At 46.0% G+C, this 17,099-nt stretch overlaps 1 protein-coding gene across 1 annotated transcript in view; it reads left to right on the top strand.

The window, feature by feature from the left end:
* Positions 1 to 7,486, top strand: part of LOC128691638 (dipeptidase 1) — a 36,186-nt gene extending 28,700 nt beyond the window's left edge. The window contains exons 8-9 of the mRNA XM_053780476.2: positions 5,765 to 5,903; positions 6,396 to 7,486. Of these exons, the coding sequence (XP_053636451.1) occupies positions 5,765 to 5,903; positions 6,396 to 6,515 (259 nt within the window). The 3' untranslated portion in view covers positions 6,516 to 7,486. The remainder of the gene's footprint in view (positions 1 to 5,764; positions 5,904 to 6,395) is intronic.
* Positions 7,487 to 17,099: the final 9,613 nt, after the last annotated feature.

Genomic DNA, 17,099 nt, shown 5'->3' with positions numbered 1-17,099 from the left:
TAATTAGATGTCCGAGATGAATGAATTTGTCAATTGTGTGTTTTATTATTTGCTGATCAGTTTGTCAGAAATTTTCGTGTTCACGTTCCCTCCGTATTCTGAGAATTAACAGTCTAGATTTGTGTGCACCGAATCTGCCTTTCTGTTAAACACTTCTTTGTATATAATTATTCTTCCTCAGAATCCGTAGAGTGCATGAATACAGATCGATCGATCAATTCCATCCATATTGTATAATGATTTGTTCTTATAGTTTGTAATGATTACGTTAACACCCATTACGTCAAAATCATGTTGTACCATCCATTAGTTCTAAGTTATATATGAATTTGTTATTGTATAGAATCAGCCCAGATCCGCCTGCCTGTTCAGCCTATAGTATAGTAGTGTATGTCGGGACGACATACGTAACATGACCGAGCTGTCAGCATAGTTGCTGATCCCTGTATTCCCAGTATTATATAGCATAGCATATTAGTATCATCCCTGTGCTTTAGACACGAGATCCCTCGTAGGCCTGTGGCTTGGTGTGACGTCACGGGTTGCTCACGAGGAGGCCCATTCCTCTGTCCCGCTCTCACTCGGCGGCAGACCTACAAGACGTGAACAGGCTTGGCACCGGGCTCCATCTCTCGTCTCAGTCTGACAATATATCTACCATCCTACAAGTGTGTCTACTTTCAACCTGTGATATCTCCATTCAAGAACCCCTTACGATACACACACACTTTTTTCTTTACACAGGGTTTGACAAGGTTAAGGATCCCTAGCTTTATTGACAAGCTATTTACAAGTTAAGGATTCCTAACTTTATTGACAAGCTAAGAGCTGTTACCTACATCAGCTCATTTCAAAGCATTTTTAATGTTATGAAACATACAAGTATTTTTATTATGAAACATGCAAGTAGGGAACAGGATGAAGTTGGAGCCATCTGTGGACCAACATTTTCATTTGATCAACTGACTATCTCGCTGACATCATAATGCTGTACGAATGTGTTCCATACTCGAGTCATCCTGGGGATAAATGATCTCAGATGAAGTGATGTTCTGGAGAAGGGTACAGCCAGAGTGAAGTTGCTGCTTTCTGCCCGTCTTGTGGTATAGAAGCTTGCTTTACGCTGTCCTCGAAGTGGAGCCAAGTGTAGTACTTTCTCTCTCTCTCTCTCTCTCTCTCTCTCCTTCGTCAGGAATTAATCATGCGTGGAGAGCCAGCTGGTACCATGCTGCATGAGGTCAGGAGACCGAGAAATGCATTATACAAGTCTCAGCGTGTTTATGAATGTATACCACGTTCCTCTCTCTGTTTTGTTGTCTGTCTGCCTCTCTCTCTCTCCCTTACACACACACACACACACACACACACACACACACACACACACACACACACACCTGCACTTGATAAAGCACGTCAAGAAACTAGAGAAAGTACAAAGGTTTGCGACAAGGTTAGTTCCAGAGCTAAGGGGAATGTCCTATGAAGAAAGATTAAGGGAAATCGGCCTGACGACACTGGAGGACAGGAGGGTCAGGGGAGACATGATAACGACATATAAAATACTGCGTGGAATAGACAAGGTGGACAGAGACAGGATGTTCCAGGGAGGGGACACAGAAACAAGAGGCCACAATTGGAAGTTGAAGACACAAATGAGTCAGAGAGATAGTAGGAAGTATTTCTTCAGTCATAGAGTTGTAAGGCAGTGGAATAGCCTAGAAAATGACGTAGTGGAGGCAGGAACCATACACAGTTTTAAGACGAGGTTTGATAAAGCTCATGGAGCGGGGAGAGAGAGGGTCTAGTAGCAACCGGTGAAGAGGCGGGGCCAGGAGCTAGGACTCGACCCCTGCAACCACAAATAGGTGAGTACAAATAGGTGAGTACAAGCAAAAAGCAAAGGCAAAAAAAAAATTTTTTTAAGAGTGACCTTGCAAGTGATAAATCTAGTTCACTTATGAAGTGATGTGTGTAAACTTAAGTGACAGAGGGCAAGAAAATGTGGGCAGTCTGGCCTACCCCACCACTACATACCTGCCTCACCACTCTGTGCTGCTCACCACTGCCCAACCACCACTATACTGCCTCACCACTGCCATGCTGCCTCACCACTACCATGCTGCCCCTCACCACTGCCATACTGCCTCCCTGCACTGCCCATGCCCCACCACTACCATGCTGCCCCACACCACTGCTGCCTACCACCCTGCCTGCCTCCTGCTACCACTGCCTGCTGCTACCATGCTGCCTCACCACTGCCACACTGCCTCACCACTGCCGCCTCCACTGCACCATGCCTTCTGCATACTACTTGCCTCCACCACTGCCCTGCTGCCTCACCACTGCCAGCCCCACCTGCCTACCACCTGCCATGCTGCCTCTGTGCTGCCTCTGCCTACCATGCTGCCTCACCTACCTATGCTGCCTCACCACTGCCATGCTGCCTCTTTACCACTGCCTGCCTCCCATGCCTCTGTACCTCACCCTGCCATGCTTGCTCACCACAGCCATGCTGCCTCACCACTCTGCCTGCCTCACCATGCCACTGCCTCACCCTACTGCCACTGCCTCTGCAGCCATGCTGCCTCACCACTACCTGCTGCCTCCACCCAACAGCCATGCTGCCTCATGCCACCTGCCATACTGCCTCACCACTGCCATGCTGCCCTCCCACTGCCACACATGCCTCACCACTCCACACTGCCTCCACCACTGCCCACACTGCCTCATACCTCTGCACTGCCTCACCACTGCCATGCTGCCTCACCACTCATGCTACTCCACTCCTCATACTGCCTCCACCTCTCACCACTACCACACTGCCTCACCACTACCACACTGCCTCACCACTACCATACTGCCTCACCACTACCATACTGCCTCACCACTACCATACTGCCTCACCACTACCATACTGCTTCACCACTACCATACTGCCTCACCACTACCATACTGCCTCACCACTACCATACTGCTTCACCACTACCATACTGCCTCACCACTACCATACTGCCTCACCACTACCATACTGCCTCACCACTACCATACTGCTTCACCACTACCATACTGCCTCACCACTACCATACTGCCTCACCACTACCATACTGCCTCACCACTACCATACTGCCTCACCACTACCATACTGCCTCACCACTACCATACTGCCTCACCACTACCATACTGCCCCACCACTACCATACTGCCTCACCACTACCATACTGCCTCACCACTACCATACTGCCTCACCACTACCATACTGCCTCACCACTACCATACTGCCTCACCACTGCCATACTGCCTCACCACTACCATACTGCCTCACCACTACCATACTGCCTCACCACTACCACACTACCTCACCACTATCATACTGCCTCACCACTACCATACTGCCTCACCACTACCATACTGCCTCACCACTACCATACTGCCTCACCACTATCATACTGCCTCACCACTACCATACTGCCTCACCACTACCATACTGCCTCACCACTACCACACTGCCTCACCACTACCATACTGCCTCACCACTATCATACTGCCTCACCACTACCATACTGCCTCACCACTACCATACTGCCTCACCACTACCATACTGCCTCACCACTACCACACTGCCTCACCACTATCATACTGCCTCACCACTACCATACTGCCTCACCACTACCATACTGCCTCACCACTACCATACTGCCTCACCACTACCACACTGCCTCACCACTATCATACTGCCTCACCACTACCATACTGCCTCACCACTACCATACTGCCTCACCACTACCATACTGCCTCACCACTACCACACTGCCTCACCACTACCATACTGCCTCACCACTACCATACTGCCTCACCACTACCATACTGCCTCACCACTACCATACTGCCTCACCACTACCATACTGCCTCACCACTACCATACTGCCTCACCACTACCATACTGCCTCACCACTACCACACTGCCTCACCACTACCACACTGCCTCACCACTACCATACTGCCTCACCACTACCACACTGCCTCACCACTACCATACTGCCTCACCACTACCACACTGCCTCACCACTACCATACTGCCTCACCACTACCATACTGCCTCACCACTATCATACTGCCTCACCACTACCATACTGCCTCACCACTACCACACTGCCTCACCACTACCATACTGCCTCACCACTACCACACTGCCTCACCACTACCATACTGCCTCACCACTACCATACTGCCTCACCACTACCATACTGCCTCACCACTACCACACTGCCTCACCACTACCATACTGCCTCACCACTACCATACTGCCTCACCACTATCATACTGCCTCACCACTACCATACTGCCTCACCACTACCACACTGCCTCACCACTACCATACTGCCTCACCACTACCACACTGCCTCACCACTACCATACTGCCTCACCACTACCATACTGCCTCACCACTACCATACTGCCTCACCACTACCATACTGCCTCACCACTGCAAGTTTTCTTTCTAAAACGTGAAGGAAACAAGTTTTAATTGGATAATTTAAGCTTATTTTCTTGTGGGCATGCAAAGAGTTCTGCTGCTCTGCATGACGTGTGTTTTACTTAAGAGATGTAAGTAGAGAGGGAGAGAGGGAGGGAGAGAGGGAGAGAGAGAGAGAGAGAGAGAGAGAGAGAGAGAGAGAGAGAGAGAGAGAGAGAGAGAGAGAGAGAGAGAGAGAGAGAGAGAGAGAGAGAGAGAGAGAGAGAGAGAGAGAAATATAGAAAAATATTTTTTTACGTCAAAGACCGTCTCTAGCTTAGGCAGATTGGTCCAGAGAAGAAAACACTTTCACTGTCATTCCGTCAGTCGCTTTCTTTGGAGAAGTGTGCTGTTATTAGAGTTCAGATTACTCTCTGAGTGCCGCATCCCTCCACGCCTCCTTCAGAGTGCAGACGCTGACCTTCCCACCTCCAAGACTCAAGTTCGGTTAACTGGTTTCCCCTAAATGACTTCGTAAATGTTACCTTGCTCGCACTCCAACAGCGCGCCCGTTAAATACCACTTGTCTCTACTCACTCTTCTCCAACACGCTCTCACAAGCCCCCCGGATGCTCAAGCCACTAAAAACATACGTTTTTCTGTGTTTGAGAGAATGGTCCGCTTCTCACACACCCAGCAGGGTACTATCTCTCCCTCGTTCTCTCTCCCTCTCTCTTTTAATGAGTAGGCCGTCACTAACTTAAACGAGTGACCAAGAACATTCGACCAAACTTACGACCACAAACTTCAGACTAGGTATTTTAATTCCTCTAAGACTTTTTTTTTTTTTAGTTCAGTTTGTGCTAAATTAGTAGGGAGGCGCTGGCTGGGTGCCGTCTCCTGGCAAGCTCATCATGCTATAAATTGCTACCTTAATTTTCCATTAAAATCCTAACTTTTTGGGAGGAGACTTATATTTTAACATCTACTGTTTTGGGTTGAAGAGGAGAGGGATGGGGGTCGGGTTATGTGGGGGAAGGTGCGGAGAGGAGGTGGAGGGAAGATTAGGAAGGAGGGAGAATATTTACTTCAGAATTAATGTGTAGCGTCTTAAGGTATGTGCAGTTTGATTCCTGTCTTTCCACTCCTTGATTTTCTCTTCTTATTCCCTGTCTCAGGTTCGCTTCCCCGTCACTCCCTCTCACTGCTGTCGGTATCTACTCCCACCTAATGCGAGTCTAGTGATCTTAGTACTTGTTTCGTAATTCTTAACCTTCTTTCTCTCGTACTTTTCCTACTCTGCCCTCACAGGTTACCCGAGGGCTTGCAGGACGTGTCGAGGTATCCACACGTCTTCGCTGAGCTGCTGGCTGACCCGACTTGGTCCCTAGATGACCTGAGACAGTTGGCAGGTCACAACCTGCTTCGTGTCATGCGTGACGTCGAAAAGGTAAGTGTGGGCAGGAAGTAGGCGGGGAAAAATAGATAGGAAGAAGAAAGGGCATCCTGGCTTGCGCACTCAGCTTACACACTGAGGTCCGGGGATCGATTCCCCGGTACGGCTGGAAAATATTAAGGTGTGTTTCCATAAGACAACTGCTGTCCTTGTTTACCCATTAGTAAAATGAATACCTGGGTAGAAACATTGGGCGTGTTTCCTTACACAGGTTGTTTATGTTCACTATTAGTAAAATGGGTACCTGAGTGTTAGTCGACTAGTGTGGGTCGCATCCTGAAACAAAACTGACCTAATTTGCCCGAAATGCTCTGCATAACAAGCGGCTTTCTATATAATAGTAAGTCACTGATGTCAGCTAGGCCTGTATACCCTGTACATGTACTTGTAGAAATAAAATTATTATTATTATTATTATTATTATTATGAACCCGTCTTTTTATATTCTCAGCCACCTCCGGTTAGACACTGTTCTTCTCCTCTCAGGTGCGGGTGGCGATGAAACAGCAGAAGGTAATGCCTTACGAGGAAGAGGTTCCTCCTTCCCAGCTCCAGGGATTCACTGCCTGCACCTACAGCTTCACCAAAGACCCCGACGATTCCTAGCAATGTCCTGTGACTTCTAGCAACCCAACAAACACATCTACAGAAAAGTGACTTCTAGAAAAGATATTCGGCTTTGTATTGTCCTCGGCTTAACTGGACTCACGAATTCTAGCAGTGTCTCAGAGGCTCCTACAAACATACCAAACATCACGAGATAAAAAAAAAATAAATTGAATGTAAGATTTTAAATTACTCGTAGAAATTTACACTGGCTTTAAACAAAGAAAAAAATGAGTAATTGACAAGAGAATCCGTGATCTTCAGACTCGTGTGAACAGTTTTCCAGAACTGACTGGCAGGATCTCAGCAAGACCATAACACGAAGGAACCCATCACGACACTGAAGAGGTGGAGACTGTAGGAAGGTCAAGACACTATGCAACCCATCGAGACAACTTGTGACACATTGAAGGACCTTATCATTATCCTGACTGAAAGGAATCTATTAAGTCGTGAATGATGAGTCGGGAAGGAACTTTCTAAACTGTCATTCGAATTCTCTTCTGCGAAGACAGTTTAAGCTCCTAATAAAATATTTTAAAAGAAAGCCTGTTTTTTAAGTTCCAGGAGTAAATAACGATGAACAGACGCGACTTTATCAAACATTTTAATATAAACTTCAGCTGGGCAAGAGGTCCTCCTTGCTGGAAACGGAGAATTTGCAAACGTGTGATCACATCTGTAAACAGTCTGGTGCTATTACTATATTCTAACTGAAAAAAACTAAAATGTATGGAGAGGTTTTTTAATCAGAAGTGTGATATAATTTCCGTCTTTCTAGATAAGGGCAATGCAAAAAAAAAAAAAAAAAAAAAAAAACTAACAACACGAAGGATATTTTTCGAAGACATAAGAGAGAATAAGAGTATGGAAAAAAAAGTAGACTATTCATAAGTTTGTTTTTTATGTATTAATAATAATAGTGTCACATGTAAAGATGAGTTTAAGTAAATGCTTGAATATTGGAACCACTTGGAGAGAATAAATGAAAGAGGTAAAAAGAGATTGTGTATTTACAGCCTCCATCAGGAATCTTCTTCAGCAGATTTTTGTCTTCTAATACGTATTTCCTAACATTCCTGTTTAGGTGTAAGTGAAGGCGAGGTTTATGTTGTATGTGCCGGCATGAATGTCGTCGCACATGAATTTTTATGAGGGGTAATGCCCTCCCTGCCTCCCTTACTTCCTCACTCCCTTCTCTCTCTCTCATGTTACAAGGGGCAGAACACCAGGCATTAGTCTCAAGGTTCCACTGACCACAGGAGAAGATTTTACCAGATTAAACCTTTCCTCGCGAAGTAGAGTGTACCCTGGGCACGAGAGAGAGAGAGAGAGAGAGAGAGAGAGAGAGAGAGAGAGAGAGAGAGAGAGAGAGAGAGAGAGAGAGAGAAAGAGAGAGAAGAGAGAAAAAGAGAAAGAGAGAGTGTGTTTGTGTATGTTTTATGAGGGTCTTGTTTGTTTTATAGTGTTTTTTGTGTGCTTTTGTTTGTTTCGTGAGTGTTTTTCGTGATTTTTTGTGTGTTTTATGTAGCTTGTCAATAAAGCTAGGAATCCTTAACCTTGTCAAACCCTGGGTAAAAAGAGAGAGAGAGAAAGAGAGAGACAGAGAGAGAGAGAGAGTGCAGTAGTAAGGATGAATGGGAGGGTGCTGGCACCTGGGGAAGAAGTTGATATCCTTGGGGTGAAATTTGACTCCAGACTGACCATGAAGAACCATGTTGTTAATCTTGCAAACAAGGCAGCCAGGAAGCTTACAGCACTTCGCCGTATCTCGCATCTGCTTGACAGTAGGGGTTGCAAGATCCTGTACGAGGCACAAGTACGCTCACACCTTGAGTATGCTCCACTTTCTTGGTTTGCCTGCCCCCCCTCTCATCTGCGACTGCTTGACATAGAAGAGAACAGAGCAAGACGTCTCATCTCTCGCCTGGACCCATCCTGGATAGATCTGTCATTTCAGCAGAGCCTTCAACATAGGAGGGATGTGGGTGGCCTTACTGTTATGTACAAGGCCAATATTGTCAAAGTACCACACTTGGATCCACTTCTAGGACAGCGTGAAACAAGCTTTTATGCCACAAGACGGGCAGAAAGCAGCAACTTCACTCTGGCTGTACCCTTCTCCAGAACATCACTCCATCTGAGATCATTTATCCCCAGGATGACCCAAGTCTGGAACACATTCGTACAGCATTATGATGTCAACGAGATAAAGTCAGTTGATCAAATGAAAATGTTGGTCCACAGATGGCTTCAACTTCATCCTGTTCCCTACTTGTATGTCTCTTAACAATAAAAATGCTTTCAAATGAGCTGATGTAGGTAACAGCTCTTAGCTTGTCAATAAAGTTAGGAATCCTTAACCTGTAAATAGCTTGTCAATAAAGCTAGGGATCCTTAACCTTGTCAAACCCTGTGTAAAGAGAGAGAGAGAGAGAGAGAGAGAGAGAGAGAGAGAGAGAGAGAGAGAGAGAGAGAGAGAGAGAGAGAGAGAAAGTATTTGTAGATTTCCTGTAGACGAATATTTTTAATCTTTCTTAATATAAAATACTAGTTAATAATATTTTATATTACTATTTTAAAAGTAAAATTATTAATAATAAAATTAAATAAAGATGAAAGAAATGAAAAAGAAAAATAAAGAAAAAGAAGGAAAAAAAAAGCAAAAGAAGACAAGAGGAAAAGAAGAAAAAGAAATTTGTTAAGTATTTAGCGAGAGAGAGAGAGAGAGAGAGGCTGCTGCTGCTGCCAGCATCCCAGGGGAAGCTTTCCCTGGTGTCAAATCTGTATTAACCCAAAACCCAAAGCGTTTTCTATTCTACTTGTTCTGATTTTCCAGCAGATTTCTCCTGCTTTTCCCCTCAATTCCAGGATTTTCTTCCATGTCAACTCTCTCTTTCTGTCTCCTGTCGTCCTTCTCTCCTCCTCCGTCCTTCTCTCATCATCCCCGCTATCCCTCGCCTCCTCTTCCTTGGATGACAGTGACGGGGGAAGGTGACCAGGTTTGTGATGTGACTTGTGCTCACACCGCACACCTTTCTGTTGATTGTGTGTGTTTTGTGAGTGTTTTATGTGAGTTTTGTGTGTGAGTGTTTTGTGTGTGAGTGTTTTGTGAGTGTTTTGTGTGTGTGTGTTTTGTGAGTGTTTTGTGATTGTTTTGTGTGTGTGTGTTTTGTGAGTGTTTTGTGTGTGTTTTATGTGTGAGTTTTGTGTGTGTGTTTTGTGATTGTTTTGTGTGTGTTTTATGTGTGAGTTTTGTGTGTGTGTGTGTGTGTGTGTGTGTGTGTGTGTATTTTATGTGTGAGTTTTGTGTGTGAGTGTTTTGTGAGTGAGTGTTGTGATTGTTTTGTGTGTGTTTTATGTGTGAGTTTTGTGTGTGTGTGTTTTGTGATTTATGTTTTTGTTTGTTTTGTGTTTTAATTTTTATGAACTCTTTGTGTAGGTTTTTTGTGAGTGTTTGTGTATGTTTTATAGTGTTTTTTTTGTGTGCTTTTGTTTGTTTCGTGAGCGTTTTGCATGATTTTTTTTTGTGTTTTGTGTTTTATGTAGCTTGACTCTGTTTCCTCCTCTGCCTTCTTACTGTCTGCCTGTCTGTCTGCCTTCTTACTGTCTGCCTGTCTGTCTGCCTTCTTACTGTCTGCCTGTCTGTCTGCCTTCTTACTGTCTGCCTGTCTGTCTACCTTCTTACTGTCTGCCTGTCTGTCTGCCTGTCTGTCTTCTTACTGTCTGCCTGTCTACCTTCTTACTGCCTGCCTGTCTGTCTGCCTGTCTGTCTGCCTTCTTACTGTCTGCCTTCTTACTGTCTGCCTGTCTGTCTGCCTTCTTACTGTCTGCCTGTCTGTCTGCCTTCTTACTGTCTGCCTGTCTGTCTGCCTTCTTACTGTCTGCCTGTCTGTCTGCCTTCTTACTGTCTGCCTGTCTGACTTCTTACTGTCTGCCTGTCTGCCTTCTTACTGTCTGCCTGTCTGTCTGCCTTCTTACTGTCTGCCTGTCTGTTTGCCTTCTTACTGTCTGCCTGTCTGTCTGCCTTCTTACTGTCTGCCTGTCTGTCTACCTTCTTACTGTCTGCCTGTCTGCCTGCCTGTCTGTCTGCCTGTCTGTCTGCCTTCTTACTGTCTGCCTGTCTGTCTGCCTTCTTACTGTCTGCCTGTCTGTCTGCCTTCTTACTGTCTGCCTGTCTGTCTGCCTTCTTACTGTCTGCCTGTCTGTCTACCTTCTTACTGTCTGCCTGTCTGTCTGCCTTCTTACTGTCTGCCTGTCTGTCTGCCTTCTTACTGTCTGCCTGTCTGTCTGCCTTCTTACTGTCTGCCTGTCTGTCTGCCTTCTTACTGTCTGCCTGTCTGTCTGCCTTCTTACTGTCTGCCTGTCTGTCTGCCTTCTTACTGTCTGCCTGTCTGTCTACCTTCTTACTGTCTGCCTGTCTGTCTACCTTCTTACTGTCTGCCTGTCTGTCTACCTTCTTACTGTCTGCCTGTCTACCTTCTTACTGTCTACCTCTTAGTCTGTCTTTCCGGCTGTTTCTTGCTGTCTCATGCAATGTAGCATGAAATACGGAATGAAACATTACAATGCTGGATGAAAACATGGCGAAATACGGGATGAAACGTGATGCACAATACGGGATGAAACGTGATGCACAATACGGCATGAAACGTGATGCACAATACGGCATGAAACGTGATGCACAATACGGCATGAAACGTGATGCACAATACGGCATGAAACGTGATGCACAATACGGGATGAAACGTGATGCACAATACGGCATGAAACGTGATGCACAATACGGCATGAAACGTGATGCACAATACGGCATGAAACGTGATGCACAATACGGCATGAAACGTGATGCACAATACGGCATGAAACGTGATGCACAATACGGCATGAAACGTGATGCACAATACGGCATGAAACGTGATGCACAATACGGCATGAAACGTGATGCACAATACGGCATGAAACGTGATGCACAATACGGCATGAAACGTGATGCACAATACGGCATGAAACGTGATGCACAATACGGCATGAAACGTGATGCACAATACGGCATGAAACGTGATGCACAATACGGCATGAAACGTGATGCACAATACGGCATGAAAAAGTTTTTTTGGCCTGTGAATTTCAGTTAATTAGATGTAAATTTCATCCTATTTTAGGCCAGAAAAATACGAATTAACCGAGCACCGCCGGACACGTATTACACGTGAGGCAAATATAATTTCTCTCTCTCTACGGTCCCAAATTCCTGCTCTGACAGCAGGCAAGGTAGGAACACCGCCCGTCTTCCCTCGTACCCATGACAGCAGAGTAGGCAAATTGCTCCTTTGTCTCTGCTACAACTAATAATAGAGGGGAAGGGGGGTATACCTAACCTCCTGGATCCTTCTTGCACCCTTAGGGCAACGGGAAAAGGAGAGGGAGAGAGAGAGAGAGACAGACAGAAGTTAGAAGTTATACCCAAGAGTTTCCAAGTAGTTATCCCTTTGGTAACTCGTCAAGTTTGTACTTCCCTCGTTTGTATCCCTCACACACACACACACACACACACACACACACACACACACACACACACACACACAGATGAATCAAAGGGATGTTAGGAAGTATTTCTTCAGTCATAGAGTAGTCAGGCCATGGAATAGCCTAGAAAGTGATGTAGTGGAGGCAGGAACCATACATAGTTTTAAGGCGAGGTATGATAGAGCTCATGGGGCAGGGAGAGAGAGGACCTAGTAGCAATCAGCGAAGAGGCGGGGCCAGGAGCTGTGACTCGACCCCTGCAACCACAAATAGGTGAGCACAAATAGGTGAGTACACACACACACACACACACACACACACACAAAGTATGTGCGGGTCAAGTCCCAGGAGGTTGGGGGTCAGGTCACAAGAAGTTGTAGGCAGCCAAGGACCACTGAGACTCTACATTACAACGCACAAACCACCTACCTTTCAGTACATAATAAACCCGCACATAATTTCACACAAAATTACACACACACACACACACACACACACACACACACACACACACACACACACACATACACACACACACACACACACTCGTTCACCCTCCCCCTCCCCACTCCTCTCCCACATAGCCACAGTTCCTCCACTACCTCCCCCCCACACTCTGACATACACACTACTAACATAACATACAGAACTCATAGGTTTCCCACTCTGAGGCAATCAGGATAAAACAAAAATGGGTTGCCAGAGAGCAACAAGAAAAACCAAGGGACAGGAGGAGGAAGCTGCAAAGGAAGATTGGGCAGCAGAGCTCATAAAAAGGGATCATGAATGAGAAAAGAAACTAGAAGAACTTAGCATGAGAGTGGAAGAGAGGATAGATATGGAAATCAGGAAGTGGGAGGTGCATGTCAAAGCAGCAGAGGCTAGGATACAGAGTTTAGAAGAGGAACTGAAAAATCTGAAACAGCCTAAAGAACTAAAGAACATTTTGGGATTGACAACAGAGACTACTACCTCAGCCACAAATAAGGGGACAGTAGGGAAAGAAGGAGCACAACTGCATGGAGAGGCTCTATCAGAGGAGACTGTAGTAAATGAAAGAGCTAAGCTTTATGTGGAGGCCCTAACAGACAACAACAGAGCCCAAGGAAAGCCGAGAAGGGAAAATGACAGGCCACTGAGCCCAAGTACATTAGCCAGTGAAACTGAAGAAAGGAAAGCTGCAGTGGAGGAAACCAAATTAAATGAGGGGATACACAGGGATATGCAGTTGGAGAATGAAAGGGTGAGGTCAGTCTTTGTGTATGGGCTCCAGGAAGTTGAAGGGGAAACATATGAAGCAAGAAAACAAGAAGAAAAAAAGCAATTGAAAGCATCATGAAAGCAATAGGAGAAGACGACATGACCCAGCTGGAAAATTTTCGGAGAATAGGGGGGTTCGTAAAAAAAAGAACCCAGCCAGTGAAAGTGACCTTCAAGGCAGAAGCGACTCGGAACAGGATCCTGCAGGAGAAAGCACAATTAAGGGACACGCTGGCATACAGGAAGGTGTATCTCGACTGTGACAGAACACAAGAAGAGAGGCAGAAACTGAGAGAGGTGATACAAAGGCGAAAGGAGGAAAGACAGGGGATGGAGAAGACAGACAGGAGATCCCAGACCCAGGAAGATCAAATACAGCGTCCCTCACAACTTCCTATAGAAGCCTCCCAACAAGGTCAACCCCAGTGCAACCAAACACTCTAAATCAAAACACCCATGCCACATCCAATGCCCCCACCCACTACATTACAAACTCCACCCCCACAGCAACAACCCATAGTTCCTTACCAGGTCTCCCACTTCCCCAACCCCAATACACTTCCCAGACCACAGTCTTAGAAAAGAAGTTGAAGGTGTGGTATACAAATGCAGATGGAATAACAAACAAGTATGAGGAGTGGCACGAAAGAATCAAGGAGACATCCCCAGACATAATAGCACTCACAGAAACAAAACTAACCAGAATAATAACAGATTCAATCTTTCCATCCTTATATCAAATCCTCAGGAAAGACAGAGGGAGGAGAGGGGGAGGAGGAGTTGCACTGCTCATTAAAAACCAGTGGGGTTTTGAGAAAATGGAAGGAATGGATGGCACGGGCGAAAGGGACTACTTAGTAGGAACAATCCAGTCTGAGGGACATAAGGTGATAATTGCAGTAATGTACAACCCACCACAGAACTGCAGGAGGCCAAGAGAAGAATACGATGAGAGCAACAGAGCAAAGGTCGACACACTAGCCGAGGTGGCCAGGAGAGCACACATGGGGGGAGCAAAGTTACTAGTTATGGGTGATTTCAATCACAAAGAGATTGACTGGGAAAACCTGGAGCCCCATGGGGGTCCCGAAACATGGAGAGCCAAGATGATGGATGTGGTACTGGAAAACCTCATGCATCAACATGTTAGAGACACTACCAGAGAGAGAGGAGAGGATGAACCAGCAAGACTGGACCTTGTATTCACCTTGAGTAGTTCGGACATCGAGGGTATCATGTATGAAAGGCCCCTGGGAGCTTGTGATCATGTGGTTCAGTGCTTTGACTACATAGTTGAGCTCCAAGTGGAGAGAGTAGCAGGAATAGGCTGGGAAAAACCAAACTACAAAAGGGTGGAACTACTCAGGCATGAGGAACTTCCTTCAAGACATTCAGTGGGAGAGGGAACTGACAGGAAAGCCAGTACAAGAAATGATGGACTATGTGGCAACAAAATGCAAGGAGGCAGAGGAGAGGTTTGTTCCCAAGGGAAACAGAAATAATGGGAAGAACAGAACGAGTCCTTGGTTCACCCAAAGGTGTAGGGAGGCAAAAACTAGGTGTACTAGAGAATGGAAAAGGTACAGAAGACAGAGAACTCAGGAAAATAAAGAGATTAGCCGAAGAGCCAGAAGCGAATATGCACAGATAAGAAGGGAGGCTCAGAGACAATATGAAAATGACATGGCATCAAAAGTAAAGACTGACCCGAAGCTGTTGTACAGCCACATCAGGAGGAAAACAACAGTCAAGGACCAGGTAATCAGACTGAGGAAGGGTGATGGGGAATTCACAAGAAACGACCGAGAGGTATGTCGGGAGCTCAACACAAGATTTAAAGAGGTATTTACAGTGGAAACCAGTAGGACTCCAGGAAATCAGAAAAGGGGGGCACACCAGCAAGTGCTGGATGAGGTACATATAACCAAGGAGGAGGTGAAGAAGCTGCTATGCGAACTTGACACCTCAAAGGCGGTGGGACCAGACAACATCTCTCCATGGGTCCTTAAAGAGGGAGCAGAGATATTGTGTGAGCCATTAACAAAGATCTTCAACACATCATTTGAAACTGGGCAACTCCCTGAGGTATGGAAAATGGCAAATGTAGTCCCAATTTTTAAAAAGGGAGACAGACATGAGGCACTAAACTACAGACCTGTATCACTAATGTGTATAGTATGCATGGTCATGGAGAAGATCATCAGGAGGAGAGTGGTGGAGCACCTGGAAAGAAACAAGTGTATAATTGACAACCAGCACGGTTTCAGGGAAGGAAAATCCTGTGTCACAAACCTACTGGAGTTTTATGACAAGGTGACAGAAGTAAGACAAGAGAGAGAGGGGTGGATCGACTGCATATTTTTGGACTGCAAGAAGGCCTTCGACACAGTTCCTCACAAGAGGTTACTGCAAAAGCTAGAGGATCAGGCACACATAACAGGAAAGGCACTGCAATGGATCAGAGAATACCTGACAGGGAGGCAACAACGAGTCATGGTACGCGACGAGGTGTCAGAGTGGGCACCTGTGACAAGCGGGGTTCCACAGGGGTCAGTCCTAGGACCTGTGCTGTTCTTGGTATATGTGAACGACATAATGGAAGAGATAGACTCAGAAGTGTCCTTGTTTGCAGATGATGCGAAGTTAATGAGAAGAATCAAATCGGATGAGAATCAGGCAGAACTACAAAGAGACCTGGACAGGCTATAAGCCTGGTCCAGCAACTGGCTCCTTGAATTTAACCCTGCCAAATGCAAAGTCATGAAGATTGGGGAAGGGCAAAGAAGACCGCAGACACAATATAGTTTAGATGGCCAAAGACTGCAAACCTCACTCAAGGAAAAAGATCTAGGGGTGAGTATAACACCGAGCATATCTCCTGAGGCGCACAGCAATCAGATAACTGCTGCAGCATACGGGCGCCTGGCAAACCTACGGATAGCGTTCCGATACTTCAGTAAGGATTCGTTTAAGACTCTGTATACCATTTACGTCAGGCCCATACTGGAGTATGCAGCACCAGTTTGGAACCCACACCTAGTCAAGCACGTCAAGAAATTAGAGAAAGTGCAAAGGTTTGCAACAAGACTAGTCCCAGAGCTACGGGGATTGTCCTACGAAGAAAGGTTGAGGGAAATCTGCCTGACGACACTGGAGGACAGGAGGGTCAGGAGAGACATGGTAACGACATATAAAATACTGCGCGGAATAGACAAGGGATGTTCCAGAGATGGGACACAGACACAAGAGGTCACAATTGGAAGTTGAAGACTCAGATGAATCAAAGGGATGTTAGGAAGTATTTCTTCAGTCATAGAGTAGTCAGGCCGTGGAATAGCCTAGAAAGTGACGTAGTGGAGGCGGGAACCATACATAGTTTTAAGGCGAGGTATGATAAAGCTCATGGGGCAGGGAGAGAGAGGACCTAGTAGCAATCAGCGAAGAGGCGGGGCCAGGAGCTGTGAATCGACCCCTGCAACCACAAATAGGTAAGTACAAATAGGTGAGTACACATAACCATGACTACTCCGGCCATCTTGTACTGCCCCACAAACACCTCACCTGCTCCTGCCTCCTGGCCACTCTGCCTGACCAGGAATAACAAGCGTCCGGGTTCAGTACAAATCCCTGAACTATGGAGCATTTTTTTTATAAAGTATTTTTACTGCAGCACACTGCGTAATAGTGATTAAGAAGGAACCTCACCTGAGCCTCACGGAGGAGCACTGCAGGGAGCCAACGCGCCTGCCCTCCGCTGCACAGAATATGCACAAATATGTACACATCTTAAAAAAT

The sequence above is a fragment of the Cherax quadricarinatus genome, chromosome 26, assembly GCF_038502225.1.
Source record: "Cherax quadricarinatus isolate ZL_2023a chromosome 26, ASM3850222v1, whole genome shotgun sequence".
Lineage (NCBI taxonomy): Eukaryota > Metazoa > Arthropoda > Malacostraca > Decapoda > Parastacidae > Cherax > Cherax quadricarinatus.
The sequence above is the reverse complement of the archived record's forward strand: the minus strand, read 5'-3'. Positions and strand labels throughout refer to the sequence as shown.